Here is an 18,229-nt window from a genome sequence, read left to right on the forward strand (position 1 = left end):
CCTCCAACAAAACAGTTATAAAGCATCAATTCTTCGGTGCTCAGCTTTCTTATATAGTCCAGCTCTCACATCCATACATGACTAAATCCATAGCTTTGACTAAATGGACCTTTGTCAGCAAAGTAATATCTCTTCTTTTTAATATGCTGTCCAGGCTGGTCATAGCTTTTCTTCCAAGGAGTAAGTGTCTTTTAATTTTATGGAGGCATTCACCATCTGCAATGATTTTGGAGCCCCCCAGAATAAAGTGTCTCACTGTTCCCATTGTTTCCCTGTCTATTTACCATGAAGTAATGGGACTGGATGCCGCAATCTTCGTTTTCTGAATGTTGAGTTTTAAGACCAACTTTTTTGCTCTCCTCTTTCACTTTCATCAAGAGGCTTTTTGGTTCTTCTTCGCTTTCTGCCATAAGGGTGATGTCATCTGCACATCTGAGGTTATAGATATTTCTCCTGGCAGTCTTGATTCCAGCTTGGGCTACATCCAGTCCAGCGCTTCTCATGATGTACTCTGCATATAAGTTAAACAAGCAGAGTGACAATATACGGCCTTCATGTACTCCTTTCCCGATTTGGAACCAGTCATTTGTTCCATGTCCAGTTCTAACTGTTGCTTCTTGACCTGCCTACAGATTTCTCAGGAGGCAGATCAGGTGATCTGGTATTCCCATGTCTTGATGAACTTTCACAGTTTGTTGTGATCCACACAGTCAAAGGCTTTGGCATAGTCAATAAAGCAGAAGTAGATGTTTTTCTGGAACTCTCTTGGTTTTTCAATGAACCCACAGATTTTGGCAATTTGATCTCTGGTTCCTCTGTCTTTTCTAAATCCAGCTTGAACATCTGGAAGTTCACAGTTCACGTACTGTTGAAGCCTGGCTTGGAAACTTTTAAGCATTACTTTACTAGTGTGTGAGATGAGTGCAATTGTGCGATAGTTTGAGCATTCTTTGGCATTGCCTTTCTTTGGGATTGGAATGAAAACTGACCTTTTCCAGTCCTGTGGCCTTGGCTCAGTTTTCCAAATTTGCTGGCATATTGAGTGCAGCACTTTCACAGCATTATCTTTTAGGATTTGAAATAGCTCAACTGGAATTCCATCACCTCCACTAGCTTTATAGTGATGCCTCCTAAGGCCCACTTGACTTTGCATTCCAGGATGTCTGGCTCTAGGTGAGTGATCACACCATCGTGGTGTGATCTGGGTCATGTTATCTGGGTTTGGTTATCTGGGTCATGAAGCTCTTTTTTGTACAGTTCTTCTTTGTATTTTTGCCCCTTCTTAGTATCTTCTGCTTCTGTTAGGTCCCTACCATTTCTGTCCTTAATCGAGCCCATCTTTGCATAAATGTTCCCTTAGTATTTCTTAATTTTCTTGAAGAGATCTCTTGTCTTTCCCATTCTATTGTTTTCCTCTCTTTCTTTGCATTGATCACTGATGATGGCTTTCTTATCTCTTTGCTATTCTTTGGAACTCTGCATTCAAATGGGTATATCTTTTCTTGTCTCCCTTGCCTTTCACTTCTCTTCTTTTCACAGCTATTTGTAAGGCCTCCTCAGAGAACCATTTTGCCTTTTTGCATTTCTTTTACTTGGGGATGGTCTTGATCCCTGCCTCCTGTACAATGTCACGAACCTCTGTCCATAGTTCTTCAGGCACTCTGTCTATCAGGTCTAATCCCTTAAATCTATTTCTCACTTGCACTGTATAATCGTAAGGGATTTCATTTAGGTCATCTCTGAGTGGTCTAGTGGTTTCCCCTACTTTCTTCAATTTAAGTCTGAATTTGGCAAGAAGGAGTTCATGATCTGAGCCACAGTCAGCTCCTGGTCTTGTTTTTGCTGACTGTATAGAGCTTCTCCATCTTTGGCTGCAAAGAATATAATCAGTCTGACTTTGGTACTGACCATCTGGTGATGTCCATGTGTAGAGTCTACTCTTGTGTTGTTGGAAGAGGGTGTTTGCTATGACCAGTGCGTTCTCTTGGCCCTGCTTCATTCTGTACTCCAAGGCCAAATTTGCCTGTTACTCCAGGTATTTCTTGACTTATACTTTTGCATTCCAGTCCCCTATAATGAAAAGGACATGTTTTTGGGGGTGATAGCTCTAGAAGGTCTTGTAGGTCTTCAAAGAACTATTCAACTTCAGCTTCTTCATCATTACTGGTCGGGGCATAGCCTTGGAATACTGTGATATTGAATGGTTTGCCTTGGAAACAAACAGAGATCACTATGTTGTTTTTGAGATTGCATCCAAGTACTGTAGTTTGGACTCTTTTGTTGACTATGATGTCTAATCCATTTCTTCTAAGGGATTCTTGCCCATATTTCATAGATGAGGAGCCCCAAAGGGTAAGCAAATACATGAAGAGGTGTTCAAACTCATCAGTAATCAACAGATTTTTTTTTTTAAAGAACTATCACTTTACATCTTTAAGACTAGCCAAAATTAGAAGGAAAAAAAAGGATAATGTCAACTAGTGCTGGTGATATAGGGATATTAAAACCCTTATATATTGCAAGAATAAATGTAGAAGTGTATACCCACTCTGGAGTCAATCTTGGACATTAACTCAAAGAAGTTTGGTAGATTTTACAAAGACGTTTACCCTTTCCTCTTGTTAAATAAGTGATTATTATTAAATGTGTTTGCTTTTCATTATATATGTCCATGCAATTTTTGTCTTTATTCATTTGCCAAAATACCTTGATGGATTTTTCTAATGTTGAACCATCATCCCTGCACTCCTTGGTGAAATCCTAATGTGATTTATATACAGGATTAGAGATATAACCTTTATCAAGGTAAAGATAATACCTTCCATTCCTAGTTTGCCCTGAATTTTTCTTTAAATTTTAAATAAGCGTTGAGCTTACCAAAGGCCATCATTTTTTCATTTTGCATTTTTAAAATACTCATCTTACTTTTCTATCTTCATTAATGTTGTGAAGCACATTCCTTGGATAAACTCTTATGTTTACATGTTTTGGCTAACTAATATCTTATTCAGTTCTGTTTTTACATCAGTAGTCACAAGTGACTATATTCTTTTCTCTTTGAATTATTTTTGACTATTTTTCTCTTTGATTTCTCATCTGATTTTGGAATCACTGTTAGAAAAAGAAAAAGGCAAGTTTTATTTTTCCAGTGTGCGGAACAACTTATATAGAACTTATATTCTTGAGAGTGTAGTCAAACTATAAAAGTTTTTTCAAAAAATAAAATAAATAAAGTTTTTTTCTACTTTTTGGCCATGCCATGTGACATGCGGGATTTTAGTTCCTCAACCACAGGTGGAACCTGCACCCTCAGCAGTGGAGGTGCAATGTATTAACCATTGGACCACCAGGGAAGTCCATATAGAATTTTATTGTTTTTTTAAATTCCTCTAAAGGGATTTTGATTTAATGCCATTTTGGTTTATTTAATGCTCATTCATCTACTCAAGTTGTTATGTCTCATCAGTTTGGGTTTTTGGTGATTTTCTCAGTTTGATCTGTATGTTCAGGTTTAGGAGCATCTGTCTCATAATTCCTTCTTCCATTCTATATTTATTTTGTTTGCATTTGTTTTTTCCTGACCTGCCGCCTTTTTAAAATTTATTGGAGTATAGTCAATTTACAGTGCTGTTTTAGTCTCTGCTGTACAGCAAGGTGAATCATACATAGCTACTTCTTTTTAGATTCTTTTCCCATGTAAATTATTGCAGAGTATTAAGTAGAATTCCCTGCACTATGCCCTAGGTCCTTATTAGTTTTCTATTTTATATACTATGTGTATGTCAATCCTAATATCCCAATTTATCCTTTCCCCCATTGTAACCATAAGATTGTTTTACACATCAGTGCCTCTGTTCCTGTTTTGTAAATAAGTTCATTTGTACCATTTCTAAAGATTCCATGTAGAAGCGATATATTTGTCTTTGTCTGACTTACATCACTCAGTATGACAGTCTCTCGCTCTGTTCATGTAATAGTGATGTTGAGCATCTTATGCTTTTTAAACATCTGTATATCTGCTTCGAAGCAACGTGTATTTAGATCTTCCACCCATTTTTTGACTGGGCTTTTGTTTTTTGTTACTGAGCCACACGAGCTGTTTGTATACTTTGGAGATTGATCCCTTGTTGGAGAAAATGCAAGCATTTTCTCCCATTCTGTGGGCTATTTTTTGGTTTTATTTATGATTTCCTTTGCTGTGCAAAGCTTTTAAGTTTAATTATGTCCCATTTGTTTTAGTTTTTATTTCATTAGTATAATGAGATGAATCAAAAAAAATCTTGCTTCAGTTTATGTCAGTGTTCTGCCTATGTTCTCCTCTAAGAGGTTTATAGTATTCAGCCTTACACTTAGTCTTCAGTCCATTTTGAGTTTATTTTTGTCTCCAGTGTTAGGGAGTGTTCTAATTTCATTCTTTCACATGTGGCTGTCCAGTTTTCCCAGCGCCATTTATTGAAGACTCTCTTTCCTCCACTGTATATTCTTGCATCCTTTGTCAGAGACTAGACCATAGGTGTGGGGGTTTATCTCTGGCCTTGCTGCCCTGTTCCGTTGGTCTATATCTGTTTTTATGTCAGTCCCATGCTGTCTGGTTACTGTAGCTTTGTAGCGTAGTCTGAAGTCAGGGAACCTGATTCCTCCAGCCCCAATTTTCTTTCTCAAGATGGTTTTGGCTATTTCAGGTCTTTTGTGTTTCTGTACAAATTGTAAAATTTTTTGCTCTAATTCTGTGGAAAATGTCAGTTTGACATTGAATCTGTAGATTGCTTTGGGTAGTATAGTCGTTTTGATGATACTGGTTCTTCCAATCCAAGAACATGGTATCTCTCTCCAACTGTTTGTGCCATCTTTGATTTCTTTCATCAGTATCATAGTTTTTTTCAATACAAGTCTTTACTAGGTATTTATTCTTTTTGATGCAGTGGTAAATGAGATTGTTTCATTAATTTCTCTTTCTCATCTTTTATTGTTAATGTGTAGTTATGCAAGGGATTTCTGTGCGTTAATTTTATTTCTGTGTACGAGTATGCTGTAAAGTTTGCGACTCTACCAAACTCAGTGATGAGCTCTAGCAGCTTTCCGGTAGTATGTTTAGGATGTCCTATGTGTAGTCTCAGGTCATCTGCAAATAGTGAAAGTTTTTACTTCTTTTCACTTTGGATTGCTTTTATTTCCGTTTCAGTTGCCTTGCTAGAACCTGCAAAACTGTGTTGGATAAAAGTGGTGAAAGGGGACATCTTTGTCTTCTTCCCGATCTTAGAGGGCATGCTTTCAGTTTTTCGCTGTTGAGAAACTGGGTTTGACAAACTACATATGCTGTGGGTTTGTCATGTGACCTTAATTATGTTATGTTCTCTTTATGCCTTATTTCTGGAGGGTTTTTCATCATAAATCGATATTGACTTTTATCAGAAACCTTTTCTGCAACTCTCGAGATGATCATATGGTTTTTATTCTTCAGTGTGTTAATGTGGTGTATCACATTATTTGTGGATACTGAAACACCTTTGCATCCTTGGGATAAATCCCACTTGGTCATGGTGTATGATCCTTTTAATGTATTGTTGGATTTGGTTTGCTAGTATTTTGTTGAAGATTTTTGTGTCTGTTCATCAGTGATAATGGCCTGTAATTTTCTTATTTTGTGCTATCTTTGTCTGGTTTTGCTACCAGGGTGATGCTGGCCTCACAGAATGAATTTGGGAGTGTTCCTTCCTGTGCAGTGTTTTGGAAGAGTTTCAGAAGGACAGGTGTTAACTCTTCTGTAAATGTTTGATAGAGGGACTTCCTGGTGGCCCAGTGGCTAAGACTCCATTAACTCCCAATGTGGAGAACCCAGGTTAGATCCCTGGTCTGAGAACTAGATCCCACATGCCACAACTAAATGTTTATAGAATTTGCCCGTGAAGCCATCTGGTCCTGAATTTTTGTTTGTTGGCAGCTATTTTAATCAGTTTCAATTTCAGTACCTATTTGTCTGTTTATATATTTTATTTCTTGTTTAGTCTTGGAAGATTATACCTTTCTATGAATTTGTCCCCCTAGAAGAAATGCACAGATTCATAGGCATATAGTTGCTTGTAGTAGCTCTTATGATCCTTTATACTTCTGTGGTGTCGGTTGTAACTTCTTTTTCATTTCTAATTTTATTGACTTTGAACCCTCTCCCTTTTTTTCTTGATGAATCTGGCTAAAAGTTTATCAGTTTTGTTCACCTTTTTAAAGAACCAACTTTTCATTGATCTCTTCTGTTGTCGTCTTCATCTCTTATCTGTTTCTGCTCTGACCTTTATGATTTCTTTCCTGCTACTAATTTGGGCTCGTTTCTTCTCTTCCCAGTTGCTTTAGGTGTAAGGTCATGTTCTTTGAGATTTCTCTTGTATCCTGAAGTAAGATTGTATTGCTATGAACTTCTCTCTTACAGCTGCTTTTGCTGTGTCCCATAGGTTTCCGAACATCATGTTTCCATTGTCACTTTGTCTCCAGGTATTTTTTAAAATTTCTTTGGCGATCCATTAGTTTTTCAATAACATATTGTTGTCTCAGGGTTTTTTTCCCAGTAATTTATTTGTAATCTTATAGCACTGTGGTTGGAAAAGATGCTTGGTGTGACTTCGGTTTTCTTAAATTTACCAAGGTTTAATCTGTGGCTAATGTGTGGTATGTCCTGGAGAATGTCCCAGTGTGCCCTTGAGAATAAAGTATATTCTGCTGCCTTCGGATGGAGAGCTCTAAAAATACCGATGAAGTTCATCTGGTCCAATGTGTCACTCTAGGCCTGTGTCCTTAGTTTCTATCTGGATGACCTGTCCATTGGTGTAAGTGGGGTGTTAAAGTCGCTGTTGATTTTAATCTGTTTTGTCTCATAATGAGTATTGCTTACTCGTTTTGTTTTGGTTTCTATTTTCATGGAATACCTTTTTCTGTCCCCTAACTTTCAGCCTGTATGTGTCCCTAGCTCTGAAGTGGGCATCTTGTAGACAGCATATATATATGGGCCTTATTTTTGTATATGTTCAGCCAGCCTGTATATTTCGGTTGGAATATTTAATCCATTTACATTTAAGGTAATTATTGATATGCATGTTCCTACTGACGTTTTCTTAATTGTTTTGGATTTGCTTCTGTAGGTCTTCTTTCTTCCCATCTTGTTTTCTTGGGATTTGAGTGACTGCCTTGGCACTGTGTGTGTCTGTTGTAGTTTTTGGTTTGGGAAGGTTTTGATACAGCAGTCTGTGTGTATACAAAGTTGTTTTAAGTTGATGGTCTCTTTCCTGCCTAGAGAAGATCCTTTGGTGTTTGTTGTAAAGTTGGTTTGCTGGTGCTGGATTCTTTTAGCTTTTGCTGTTCTTAAAGCTTTTGATTTCTCCATTGAATCTGAATGAGAGCCCTGCTGGGTAGACTACTCTTGGTTGTAGGTTTTGCCCTTCATCACTTTAAATATATTGTGCCAGTCTCTCTTGGCCTGTAGAGTTTCTGCTGGAAAATCAGCTGGTAACCTTATGGAGACTCCCTTGTATGCTATTTGTTGTTTTTGATCAGACTTATCTATCTTAAAAATCTTTTCCAAGAACCATCACTTGGTTTTGTCAGTCTTCTCTCTTCCATCTCTGATTTTATAACTATTTTTCCTCTCCCGTTTTTTTCCCTTGCTGTTTATTCTTTTTTCTGTTGCTTTAGTCCTAAATTTTGGGGTTTTGAAAAGAGACTTCATATTGAGCCCTTTGTATTTTTTACTCATTTATGTATATCAGTATAGTCTCATATATTCCTATTAAGTTATAATTTGATACTCAAATTTCCCTAGGTTTAATCAGTAGAAACAACATACGCTTATATAACCATATATAACAATTTATCATCTACCTATTTCTCTTAACTTGTGAGTTCATATCAGTTCTTCCAATTTGAGTTCAATACCTCAGGGCTCTTTCTAGCCGCCTCCTTTTTCACACCCATAAACCCTTTAAGAGTTACTTGATACTAAAACATGCTTCTTTTCTCCTTGGTTTCTTTGACTGTCATCTAAATCTTCTAATAAGATTTAGTCTTTGCAACCCTACCATGTTGATACTTTTCAGAATGTTGGCTCTGGGTTGTTAATATACTTCATTGTTTTCCTTTCCTTCTCCTTCCTCTTTTCCCGTCATCTCAATCTTCCTCAACTTGTGTTATGTCCCAATAAACCCAGTAAGTTGAAAATATTTTAAGTCAAGAAAGCATTTATCACGCCTAACCTCAACATCATAGCTTAGCAATGCTACCTTAAAGGTGCCCAGAACACTTAAATTAGCCTGCATTAACTGGGCAATACCATTTTCTCGTTTTTGTTTAGTTGCTAAGTCATGTCTGACTCTTTGCTACCCCACGGACTGTAGCCTGCTGGGCTCCTCTGTCCGTGGGATTTCCCAGGCAAGAATATTGGAGTGAGTTGCCATCTCCTTCCCCAGGGAATCTTTCTGACCCAGGGATCGAACTGTTTTCTCCTTCATTGCAGGTGGATTCTTCACTGCTTTGCCATTGTGGGTTGTACACAAAGCCTCTTCTATAATAAAGTGCTGACTATCTCATGTAATTTATTTAATATTGTACTGAAAGCAAGAAACAGATGGGTTGTATAGATATAGAATAGTTACAATGTATCGGCTGTTTACCCTTCTGATCTGTGGCAACTGGGAGCTGCGGCTGCTGCCACTGCCCAGCATCACAAGCAGGTATCCTACATGTTGCTAGCCCAGGAAAGATAAAAATTCAAAATTCGAATGACTTCCTTGATGGTCCAGTGGCTAGGATTTCGCTTTCCAAAGTATGGGGTACAGGATCAATCCCTGGTCAGAGAGGTAAGATCCCACATACTCTGTGGCCAAAAAACCAAAACATAAAACAAGTAATACGGTAAGAGTCTAAAGACTTTAAAAATTGTCCACATTTTTAAAAAATCTTCAAAATAAATTTTTAAAAATGCAAAATTTGATAGTTTCTACTGAATCTGTATCATTTTTACATCATCATAAAGTTGAAAAATCTTAAACCATTTTAAGTTGGAAACCATCTGTACAAACTGTGCCAAATAATTTATTTGCTCATTCTTACTTCCTATATATCTTTCCATGTCTAAATTTACTTTTCATATTTTGTAGAATTTAAAAAATTATTTACTTTTGGGTCTTTGCTGTGCAAGGGCTTTCTCTAGTTATGGCGAGTGGGGGTTCCCCTTCACTGCAGTGTGCAGGCTTCTCATTGCAGACCATGGGCTCTGGCGCATGGGCTTTCGAGGTTATGGTGCACAGGCTCGGCTGCTCTGTGGCATCTGGGCTCTTCCAGGCAGGCAGATTCTTAACCACTGCGCCACCAGGGAAGTCTCTCTTTTTCGTATCTAACCACTTCTTCTAAGTACATTTTAAGTGGATCTATTGCAAAAAATATTTGAAGCCTTATATCTCTGAGAATATTTTTTATTCTGCTTTCATGTTTAAGTTTGTCTTGCTATAAATTGAGTTCCACTGCATTCTTCTCCTTCAGCATTTTGGAAACATGATTTGTCTTTTCGCCTGAGGATACTGTTAAGAAACCTGATGTCAATCTGTTTCTTGTTCTTTTGTCATTGATCTGCTACTTCTCTCTGGGAGCTTTCAGAATTTTTCATTTTCTTAGATGCTCTTCATTCTCTTACTACAATGTTTATGGCATATTTTTCTTAATCATCCATAAGTTCCTTTATCTCTAATTCTCATCAACCTATTATTATTTCTCCAAATATTTCCTTGTCTTCTCAGACTCCCCTTTATCCAGAGGTCAGCACTTCTACTCTGCCATTGTGCTGCTGTGTGTGTGTCCATCTCCTCTAACCCCTTCCTGCTTCCTTTTGGTAAAGGCCCCGAGATGACACTCCAGCTAATGGGTTTTGACCTGTGTGTGTCTATCACATTCATTATATTTTCCATACTTACTATTTCCACTTGGTTCTTGTTCCTGCTTCATATTGCTAATATTTCCCTGTATATTTCCTTTGCTTTATTTTCAACTCTTGGTTAATCAGTTTCTGTGGTTTGCTGTCTATGGGGGCCAGGGTTTGGATATTTCTGGCCTATGAGCTCATGTCCCTTCACAGCACTAGCTCTCCTGCCTGGTAGTATTTACTGGGGGAACGGGCAAGGCCAATTCTGTCCCTTCCAATTTTGAAGGGAAGAGTACCTCACGGTCACTGTCAACCACTCCACCAGCAACTGTTCTAAGATTCCTTTCAGAGCCTTGGGAAGAAGCAGCAGTTCCTAACTGTCATTTCCCAATGGTGGGGCTTTGGAGGGAAAAAAGTTTTAATCCCAAGAGCAGCTGCCTAGCCCACTCTCTTCACCCCAGCAGAGCTTTTGTGCTGACTCAACAGTTGTGCCTCTTACACCAGTGACTTGGCTGCGTCTCAGGTTCACCAAGAGTAGACATCTCACTGATGTCCCACGTCCTTTTACAGTTTCTGATGACCTTCGGTGTCCTAGGGTTCTTACGGGATCTGGGGAGATTTCTTGGTTTGGTTTTTGGTGGTGGTCCCTCAGATTTATGCTCCTTTCTAATGTGTACTGTTTTTACCTCATTGTCTTCATACGAACCAAAGCCCCCAGTATTATTTTTGCTGACTTTTATTTTCAATCTTTGTGTGAATCCACCTGCAATGTGGGAGACCTGGGTTTGATCCCTGGGTTGGGAAGATCCCTAGAGAAGAGAAAGGCTACCCACCCCAGTCTTCTGGCCTGGAGAACTCCACAGACTGTACAGTCCATGGGGTCACAAAGAGCTGGACACGACTGAGCGACTTTCACTTTCACACTATATTTTAGGTGTGTTTTATGAATATAGTTTTACAGTTATATCCAATCCGTTAACTGTTGTTTGGAGGTGGTAGTGGTGGTTAACATCCAATCTGACTTCTGCGTATTAAATGATCAGATCTTTTTTTTTTTTTTTTTTAAGAGAAATCTCTGCTTTTATTGGCCAGCAGGTTACTTGAGGGGGATGAAGCGGGAGGAATGGGTGGCCCCGATACCGGGCCGACCGTGCTTCACGGGCTTGTAGGTGATGGAGAACTCGCCTAGGTAGTGGCCAATCATCTCAGGCTTGATTTCCACCTGGTTGAAGGTCTTGCCGTTGTAGACGCCAACCATGCTGCCCACCATCTCGGGCAGAATGATCATGTCGCGCAGGTGCGTCTTCACCACCTCGGGCTTCTCCATGGGCGGCGCATCTTTCTTGGCCTTGCGCAGCCGCTTCAGCGAGTGCCGCTTCCTCCGCAGGCCGCGGTTCAGCCGCCGTCGCTGGCGCGCGCTGTATAGCTGCATCAGTTGCTCATAGGACATGTCCAGCAGCTGGTCGAGGTCTACGCCGCGGTAGGTGAACTTGCGGAAGGTCCGTTTCTTCTTTTGTTCTACTTCCGCCATCTTGCCGGTTCTTGAGAAAAGCTGATCAGATCTTTAATGCTGCAGTTTTGCCTCTATTCTTGCTTTCTGCTTGGTTGACTGAAGTGTGGCCTTTTTTTTTCTTTCCTCTTGTTTAGATGTTACATATTCTAGTTCTGAATTCTCAGTGGCTTTCTCAGTATTTTTAACATGAACAGCTAACTTAAACTCTAAAGTTAATTGGCATTTTTACTGTCCTTCTATGAGAGGACCTTAGATTACTTTCAATTACCACCCTACCCCTATCTTAAATGTCATTAATTGTTCAGTAATTCCATATTTTTATTCTTCCCCCAAGTAATACTACCTGAGAGCTTATGAGGCCAGATTCCCTTGGAGTGTCAGCGCACCTCAGCAGTGACTAGATCCTCCTCCCCTCTTCAGCTGGCATTTTCTTTGAGAAGCCACCCCTTCCACATCCCTGGCTCAGTCAGCCTGTGCTCATCTCTGTGTTCATCACAGGTACACTTTCAAGGGCACACCAGCCACTGTGCTAGGAACTAGAGAGATGAGTGAGCAAGATGACATGGGTGCTTCTGGAGTGCTGAAGTGGACACTGCTTTTTCAAATAAGAATATGGCATGGAATAGTTCCAAAGAGAACCATGTTTAAAAGCGACTCCTGCTTTTGGTAGAGATAGCCTGGGATTCTGGAACTGTGGTAAGGACAGAGCGGGGCTGAGATTTCTCCATGGCTGCCCGTCGTTGGTGTTAGTCACTGATGAGCCCATGCAGATCATGGGACTCTGTCTGAGGCACAGGTGATGGAGACTTGTGTTCTGTCTCCATGTAACAGAATCAGCCCACGAAGAGTGTTATAAAACATAAGGTGGCCCCACAGCCTCACGAACTTCTAAGTGAGTGGGAGACAGATGGCTGAATGCTGTCCCGTGTAAGTGGTATGTGGGTCCCTGCAGGCCCAGATGTAACCCCAGGTTTTAGAGGGAGAGAGATATTAGGCTGCTTGGACCTACCTGAAGGCTGGAGGGCACTGCCTGGGGAAAAGCTTAAACTGCTCTAATGGGATGGCACTTTAATCTGCTTTCATGCTTTAATTTCTTTAGCCAATGAATAAGTGCCAAGAAAATCATGTGACTCAGGTATTCCCATGATTTGATTCCCCATTTGGGGCCCTACAGTTCAAACTGGGAGCCCAGGTCTTATTCCAAGTATATATTGACATTGTTTTTCTTACAGGTATTGGACTCCTTCAGAGATTCAGGGTGAGTGGTTACCTGCAGATTACAAAGATAACAACTTTCCTCCATATGACCATATTTCCAGTTGAACAGTAAAATGCTGTAGTCATTTCCAGCACAAAGTTTGAATTAAATACTTTTTGCACTGGATTTGTCCTGGCTTTTCAAGTTTTTTTGATCATAGAAATAAGTGTTTGAAAATCTCTTCCATTTTCTGGGCTTCAAGATATGGTTAACAACGGAGATACCTCTTGTCAATAGTCAGGTTGGAAGTTCCCCCGCATACAGATCCGGAAGTTTAAGTTTCAGACTGCTACTGATTATTCCTCTCCATGCCCCCCAATTCCCAGACTACACGCTATAGGAAATCGTGCCTCTGACTCCAGATTGCGAAGCATGTTGCCCTTATCCTAAGGGAGGACCTGAAGTATTAGTGTCTGCTCTTCAGAAAACAACCAAACAAAAACCAGAGCATGTGACCTAGACCTGTATGGCCAAGACTGCAGCAGGCCTTAGCTCTCTCCAGCTGCCCCTCCTGCAGCCCACACGGCTGCCGCGGAGCCCCAGGCTGAGGCACCTTTGTCAACCCTGGTGGCTTACTCAGGCCCAGGGAGGCCTGTCACAGAGGAAAGCCCAGGCCCACAATCTTAACACCAGCCATCACTTTAAAAAAAAAATGCTTTGGCTAGCACAATACAGTTCATTTCTCTCAGCACCACCCAATGTCCACTCTGGCAGAGCAGCTATCTGCTAGACAGCGGTTCAGGAACCGGCTGCCTCCACCTTGGATGTCTCTACGTGGCTGCAGAGTTCTCCGAGGGCTCCTCTGCGTCCGGCCGGCAGGTGGAGGAAGGGAGTGAGAGTCACAAAGAAGTTTCTAATGGGTCAGGGTGGAAGACGGAACCTCTCTTCTGCCCATGCTGTGCAGAAGGCTGGAGATGGAGTGAGCTATGTGCCACAGAAACAGACTCTAGTGTGGCAAACTGCTGACCTCCGCCACACGCCACTTCAAGGGCTTCTCCCTGAGGATGAAGAGGAACTGGGTGTCTGGGTACTTTCCTTCTTTGTCACCACATCCAACTGGTTTGCAAAGCTTTTAGAGCTGCGCTGCTAAGGGCTGTTTGCCCCCTTGTCAAGGGTATGGTATGGATGCACAAATTATCTGAAGAATTAATAAAAGATCAATTAAGTCACAGTAGCTTGTGAGGTGTGGGTTCTAGGCATCGGTAGAAGTTGCCCAGGTTATTCTAATGTGCAGCCAGTGAGAACCACTCGTGTCGATACACAGGAATGTGATTGTTAGACGTGTGGGGATGAGGAGGACCTAGAATGTAGCTTGGAAGGTTAGACTAGGGCACAGCCGTAACTTGCCAGCCAGAGTTTCGTATCTGTGCTGACAACTGGATAGAAGGCTGGCCTCCTCAGGAAAGGTAACTTTAGTTTTGTTCCTTGTGACCAAAGAGGCCTGATGAATTAACCTCCAGTGTCAAACCTGACAACTCAGAGGGCTCCCCAGGATGGAGGAGGGGGCTTTACCTGTTTGGCAGCACTTGGACACAGAGGCTCACACCCCACCTGGGCCTCTGTGGGAGGCCTGAGCGTGGACAGCCCCAGCTCTGGCACTGGAGATACTGGGTATTAAGTAGCCACCATCAGCACCAACCACAGACTGGGGGGTGACGTAGGTGAAAGGGGTTACAGCGGTGGCATGGGTTTGACCAGAGGCTAAACAGGGACCCCTGAACCTCAACACAAATTCTGCAAAGGAGCCACGGGCCTGAGCCAAGCTCCCCAAACCCTCCTTCCCAAGGACTCATGGCTTTTGACGGCACACAGCTTCTTTCCAGACCTATTTGTCTTCAAAGAGCAACTCTCAGTGTGTGTGACCACCTGTTCTGGCTCCTTTCACTGAGCAGATGGGCTGAAGGGAAGCTGGAAGAACCAGAGTTTCCCCACTTTCCTCCCTTAGAAGGCAGGCCAGAGCCACAGCCTTCCAGCCTGGTGGAGTTTTCTTGAAGTGTTGCTTCCTGGTGACTAAGGATGTCTCCACACACAGCACCTGCGGGCTTTGAGAAACGCGACGATGCCCTCTACTGGCCTCCCTCTGGCCATTCTAAGTAGAAAATGGAAGATGAAGGTCTTTGAGGGTGGAGGAGTATTTAGTTTGGTCAAGGCAGGGGCTACCAGGCTCCTGAAACTCAGTTATTTCAGGAGGGTTTCTTTGGAGTGACAGGTTATGTGGAAGTAGCCTCGCTCTCCCTAAGCCAGCCCGAGGATTTCTGCCTCTTTCTTGAGTCAGGCAAGAACGGGGCATGGCAGTCTTCTCAACGCAAGATCCCAAGCCAGGAAAGCAGCACTGGCTTCTCAGTTTTGTTCCCTTTTTTGGCGGGAGTTGGGAATGAATGAAAAATTATTATATTCATCTCTGGAACGGAGATAAAAATATATCCTTCAATGAGCCATGGGTGAAATAAATAAGATGTAGCAAAGGAGGCCCAAAGAAAACCAGAAAAAGCCAGCAAGTCATCAAGTCCTGGAGCTCTTTTGTGAATCCCTCAAAGCTCTTCTCGGACAACATCCTCAGCAAGTCTTGACCGCCCGCCCGCCCACCAGCGGCTCCTGTGCAGTCGGCTCTGCACATCCCAGCCCCAGTACCCCCTGCAGATTCGAGCACCCACTCCTCCGAGCTTCCTTCGCCCTCGCTCAGGACAGGTCAGCTGCCGCCCCCTCTTCCAGCCCCAGAGTGTGCAATTCTAGACCAGCGGGTCTCATAGTGTGGTCCCCAGACGAGCAGCAGAGCACTCTGGGATCACATTAGAAAGGCAGATTCTCGTTTCCCCTCAGGCCCACTCAGTCAGAAATGCAGTGGTGGGGCCCAGCCACCCGTGTTTTAAAGGTGATTCTGCTCTAGACCAAGCCCAGCCTCTGCTGGGCCTCAGCTCCAATCCATTCACGGACAGTGTGTGGACTGAGTTACTTCTCAGATGCCTCGTCTCTGCTTCTGTAAAAACAGAACCAGTATCCTCAGCTGGCGTCACCAATACCCTCACCTGTGCACAGGGCCTCAGGGAGATAAAGAGCTCCCTGGTCCTTCTCTCCCCTCCCTTTCCTGGGACTCTGAGACTGGACAGCAGCCTCCATCCACCTGCCGAGCTCACCAAGCTGTCCTTCCAGCTCGGCACTGTCCTGGGGCAGGGGCTGAGCCCTACTGCTTTGGAAACCCAAGCGGAAGACCAGGGCCCCTGAAGGCCCACCTTGGTGTCAGGACCCTGTGTGTCCCCAGCTGGTCCACGGGGTAGAGACAGGGGCAGGAGGGGGGTGGTGTTTGTGTGTATATATGTATCAATTCTGTGTTCGCAAAAGGCTGAAGAAACGGCAGAAAACTCCCGTCCTGAAAGACAAGAGCAGCAGCTGGCCTGAGGGGCCAGGCCACCACTGAGAGAGAAGCCCAGTACTGCGGCCACGTGCAGATGCCAGGCCCCAACCGGCCCGGCGGAGGCGTCAGGAATGCACGGTGGCTGGGCCCCGAGCGCAAAGCAGAACCCCCAGCAGGCAGGCACGCAATTGAACAGCAGGTTTAATCATCTCACAACAGACTGTAGCGCAGTAGTATAAACCGAAGTTTCTTTTTAAAAATCACGTCCCCAAAGCTCCCACGCCTCAACACCCAGACATCACAGCTGAGGGACCGGTTCCTCATGGTTGAGGAACAGGGCCAGAGGGATTCAGAGTCTCTGTTCCACCAAGCTCAAAGTCTTTCCAGGTCAAGGTTGCCTTTCGAGTAGCCAAAAGCCCTAGGAGGAGTTGATGCACACGCACTCACTCTAACACACACACACCCACACATGCAGGGACAGAGAGAAGACACTCAGACAGACGGACACGGAGCAGGCCGTGCTGGGGCAGCCACATGCGTGCGCTTTCAGGCCACACAGTCCAGTCTGTCTGTGGCTGCCTCCTCAGCACAGGGAGTGTGGGCCTGATTCTGGAAGCAGCCAGGGTGGCCAGGAGGAGGAAGGGTGGCAGCCTGTGTCCAGTCTGGCTACTGTGACCCAACAGCCCCGCGGCCTGGGCGCCTCTCCTTTCCGGAAGCAGCCAGCCCTCCCCTACTCGGCAGACTGTTTCTGCACTACCAGCTCACCATCAGGGGTGAGGAGTGGGCGCCACTTCCTCCGGGCTGAGAGAGAGGGCACGCTCCATCCCAAAGCAGAGAACAAGGAATGTGCCCGCAGGCAGGCTTCTGCGGCCAGGAGCTGGCGGTGCTTGGTTTTGTTCCCAGGGGTGGGGGACGCAGTCAGGCCTCGCTGTGCAGGTGCCCTGGCGGCAGCAGTACTGCCAACAAGGAGCTGGAGAGGAAGCCAGGAGCTGCGGTGTCCACCCTTGGAACAAGAGAGGGGTGCAAAAAAAGGAGGCCCTGAGGTGAGGACGTTTTGAGGGACCTACCAGACGGGTTTAAAGAGGAAACCTCTTCGTTCACAGCTTCATTCAGGGGTTCCTGGAGAATGTTTCTGGATTCAAGTACCAGCGGCTCTGGTTGAGGGTTTTGGGATGGAGTGGCCAGCAGAGGTTGGGAGAACAGCTGCCCTCCGATGTGGGAGGTAGGAGAACCAGCCTGGCGATGCTCTGGACCCTGGCACTGCCAATCCCCACCCTGAGGAGACAGACCAGGCGGCTACAAGATCTCCTCGCGGGGGCTCCGGGCCTTCAGCGGAGTCTGCCCGTTGGGCACAGAGCCGTTCTGACCGTGCAGGAGCTTGCCCTTCTCTCGGTCTGGCCACGTGAAGATGGCGTCGTCGCTGTCCAGCTCGGACTCCGAGCGCATCAGGCTGCTGCTCAGTGCCGGGCCCTTCTGTTTGATGCCTGCGAGGGAGTCAGGGAGCCGGGCGTCAGGAGCCGGGAGCCGCCCCCCGCGCCCCCCACCCCAGCCCGAAGAGGAGCAGAGCGACGGGATGGTCCTCTCCTGCGGGCAGGAGGCTACCCGCGTCCTCCAGGCCTGGCTAGACAGAGCAGCGAGGCCTCAGGGAGCACACTGCAGACCCACAGATCAGCGTCCACTGCAGATTCTCTGCCTCCAGCATCTATTAGCTTCGGTCAGTCCACCCAACAACATGCTCTTTTCTCTCTCCTAAACGTGGGGTGTTTTATCATGTCCCTTCATGCACAGGGCAGAGTTCAGTGGGAGGCAGGCAAACACGGAACAGGCACGGATGCTCTAGAGACTGAGCTTCTTCGCGGACCCTGGCTCAGCGTGGATGGAAAGCGCCTGCAGAGCTGCTGGCGCCGAGGACACCACCGTGCTCCGCGCAGATGTTTACTCTGGCTTTGCTGAGTGGCAACAAGCGGTGGGAGAGCAGGCGTGTGGCTTGGAGAGGCCTCTCCAAGCAGGGACAAGAGGACAGACTGTCCCAGGGCATCAGTTGGTCAGAGCACACAAATAAGGACCCGTAAGAAACACCTGAGGTCAGAAAAGATGCCTGAGATTCTTTAAGTCACCATAGTTACCTTCTCTGCTCGTCCTTAAGGCTGCAGAAGCCAGATCATACCACGAGGTCGGGTAATAACTTCAGGGCAGACCCCACCCAGA

At 44.4% G+C, this 18,229-nt stretch overlaps 2 protein-coding genes across 3 annotated transcripts in view; both read right to left on the reverse strand.

Annotated features, from left to right (window-relative positions):
* Positions 1-4,961: 4,961 nt before the first annotated feature.
* Positions 4,962-11,450, reverse strand: LOC101109655 (small ribosomal subunit protein uS19-like). Its single transcript, XM_042245330.2, has one exon. The coding sequence runs from the start codon at positions 11,427-11,429 to the stop codon at positions 10,995-10,997; it is 435 nt and encodes a 144-aa protein (XP_042101264.1). The 5' UTR covers positions 11,430-11,450; the 3' UTR covers positions 4,962-10,994.
* A 4,754-nt stretch (positions 11,451-16,204) lies between these two features.
* The window catches only part of KIAA0319L (KIAA0319 like), a 103,124-nt gene continuing 101,099 nt past the window's right edge, over positions 16,205-18,229 (reverse strand). For both annotated transcript variants that reach the window (XM_027967686.3, XM_027967687.2), the window contains exon 21: positions 16,205-17,505. In XM_027967686.3, coding sequence (XP_027823487.1) covers positions 17,318-17,505 — 188 coding nt within the window. In that variant the 3' untranslated portion in view covers positions 16,205-17,317. The remainder of the gene's footprint in view (positions 17,506-18,229) is intronic.

Source organism: Ovis aries, chromosome 1 (assembly GCF_016772045.2).
Source record: "Ovis aries strain OAR_USU_Benz2616 breed Rambouillet chromosome 1, ARS-UI_Ramb_v3.0, whole genome shotgun sequence".
NCBI lineage: Eukaryota > Metazoa > Chordata > Mammalia > Artiodactyla > Bovidae > Ovis > Ovis aries.

Coding starts and splice junctions, on each gene's coding strand:
- LOC101109655 (XM_042245330.2), bottom strand. CDS start 11,429: ATGGCGGAAGTAGAACAAAAGAAGAAACGGACCTTCCGCAAGTTCACC.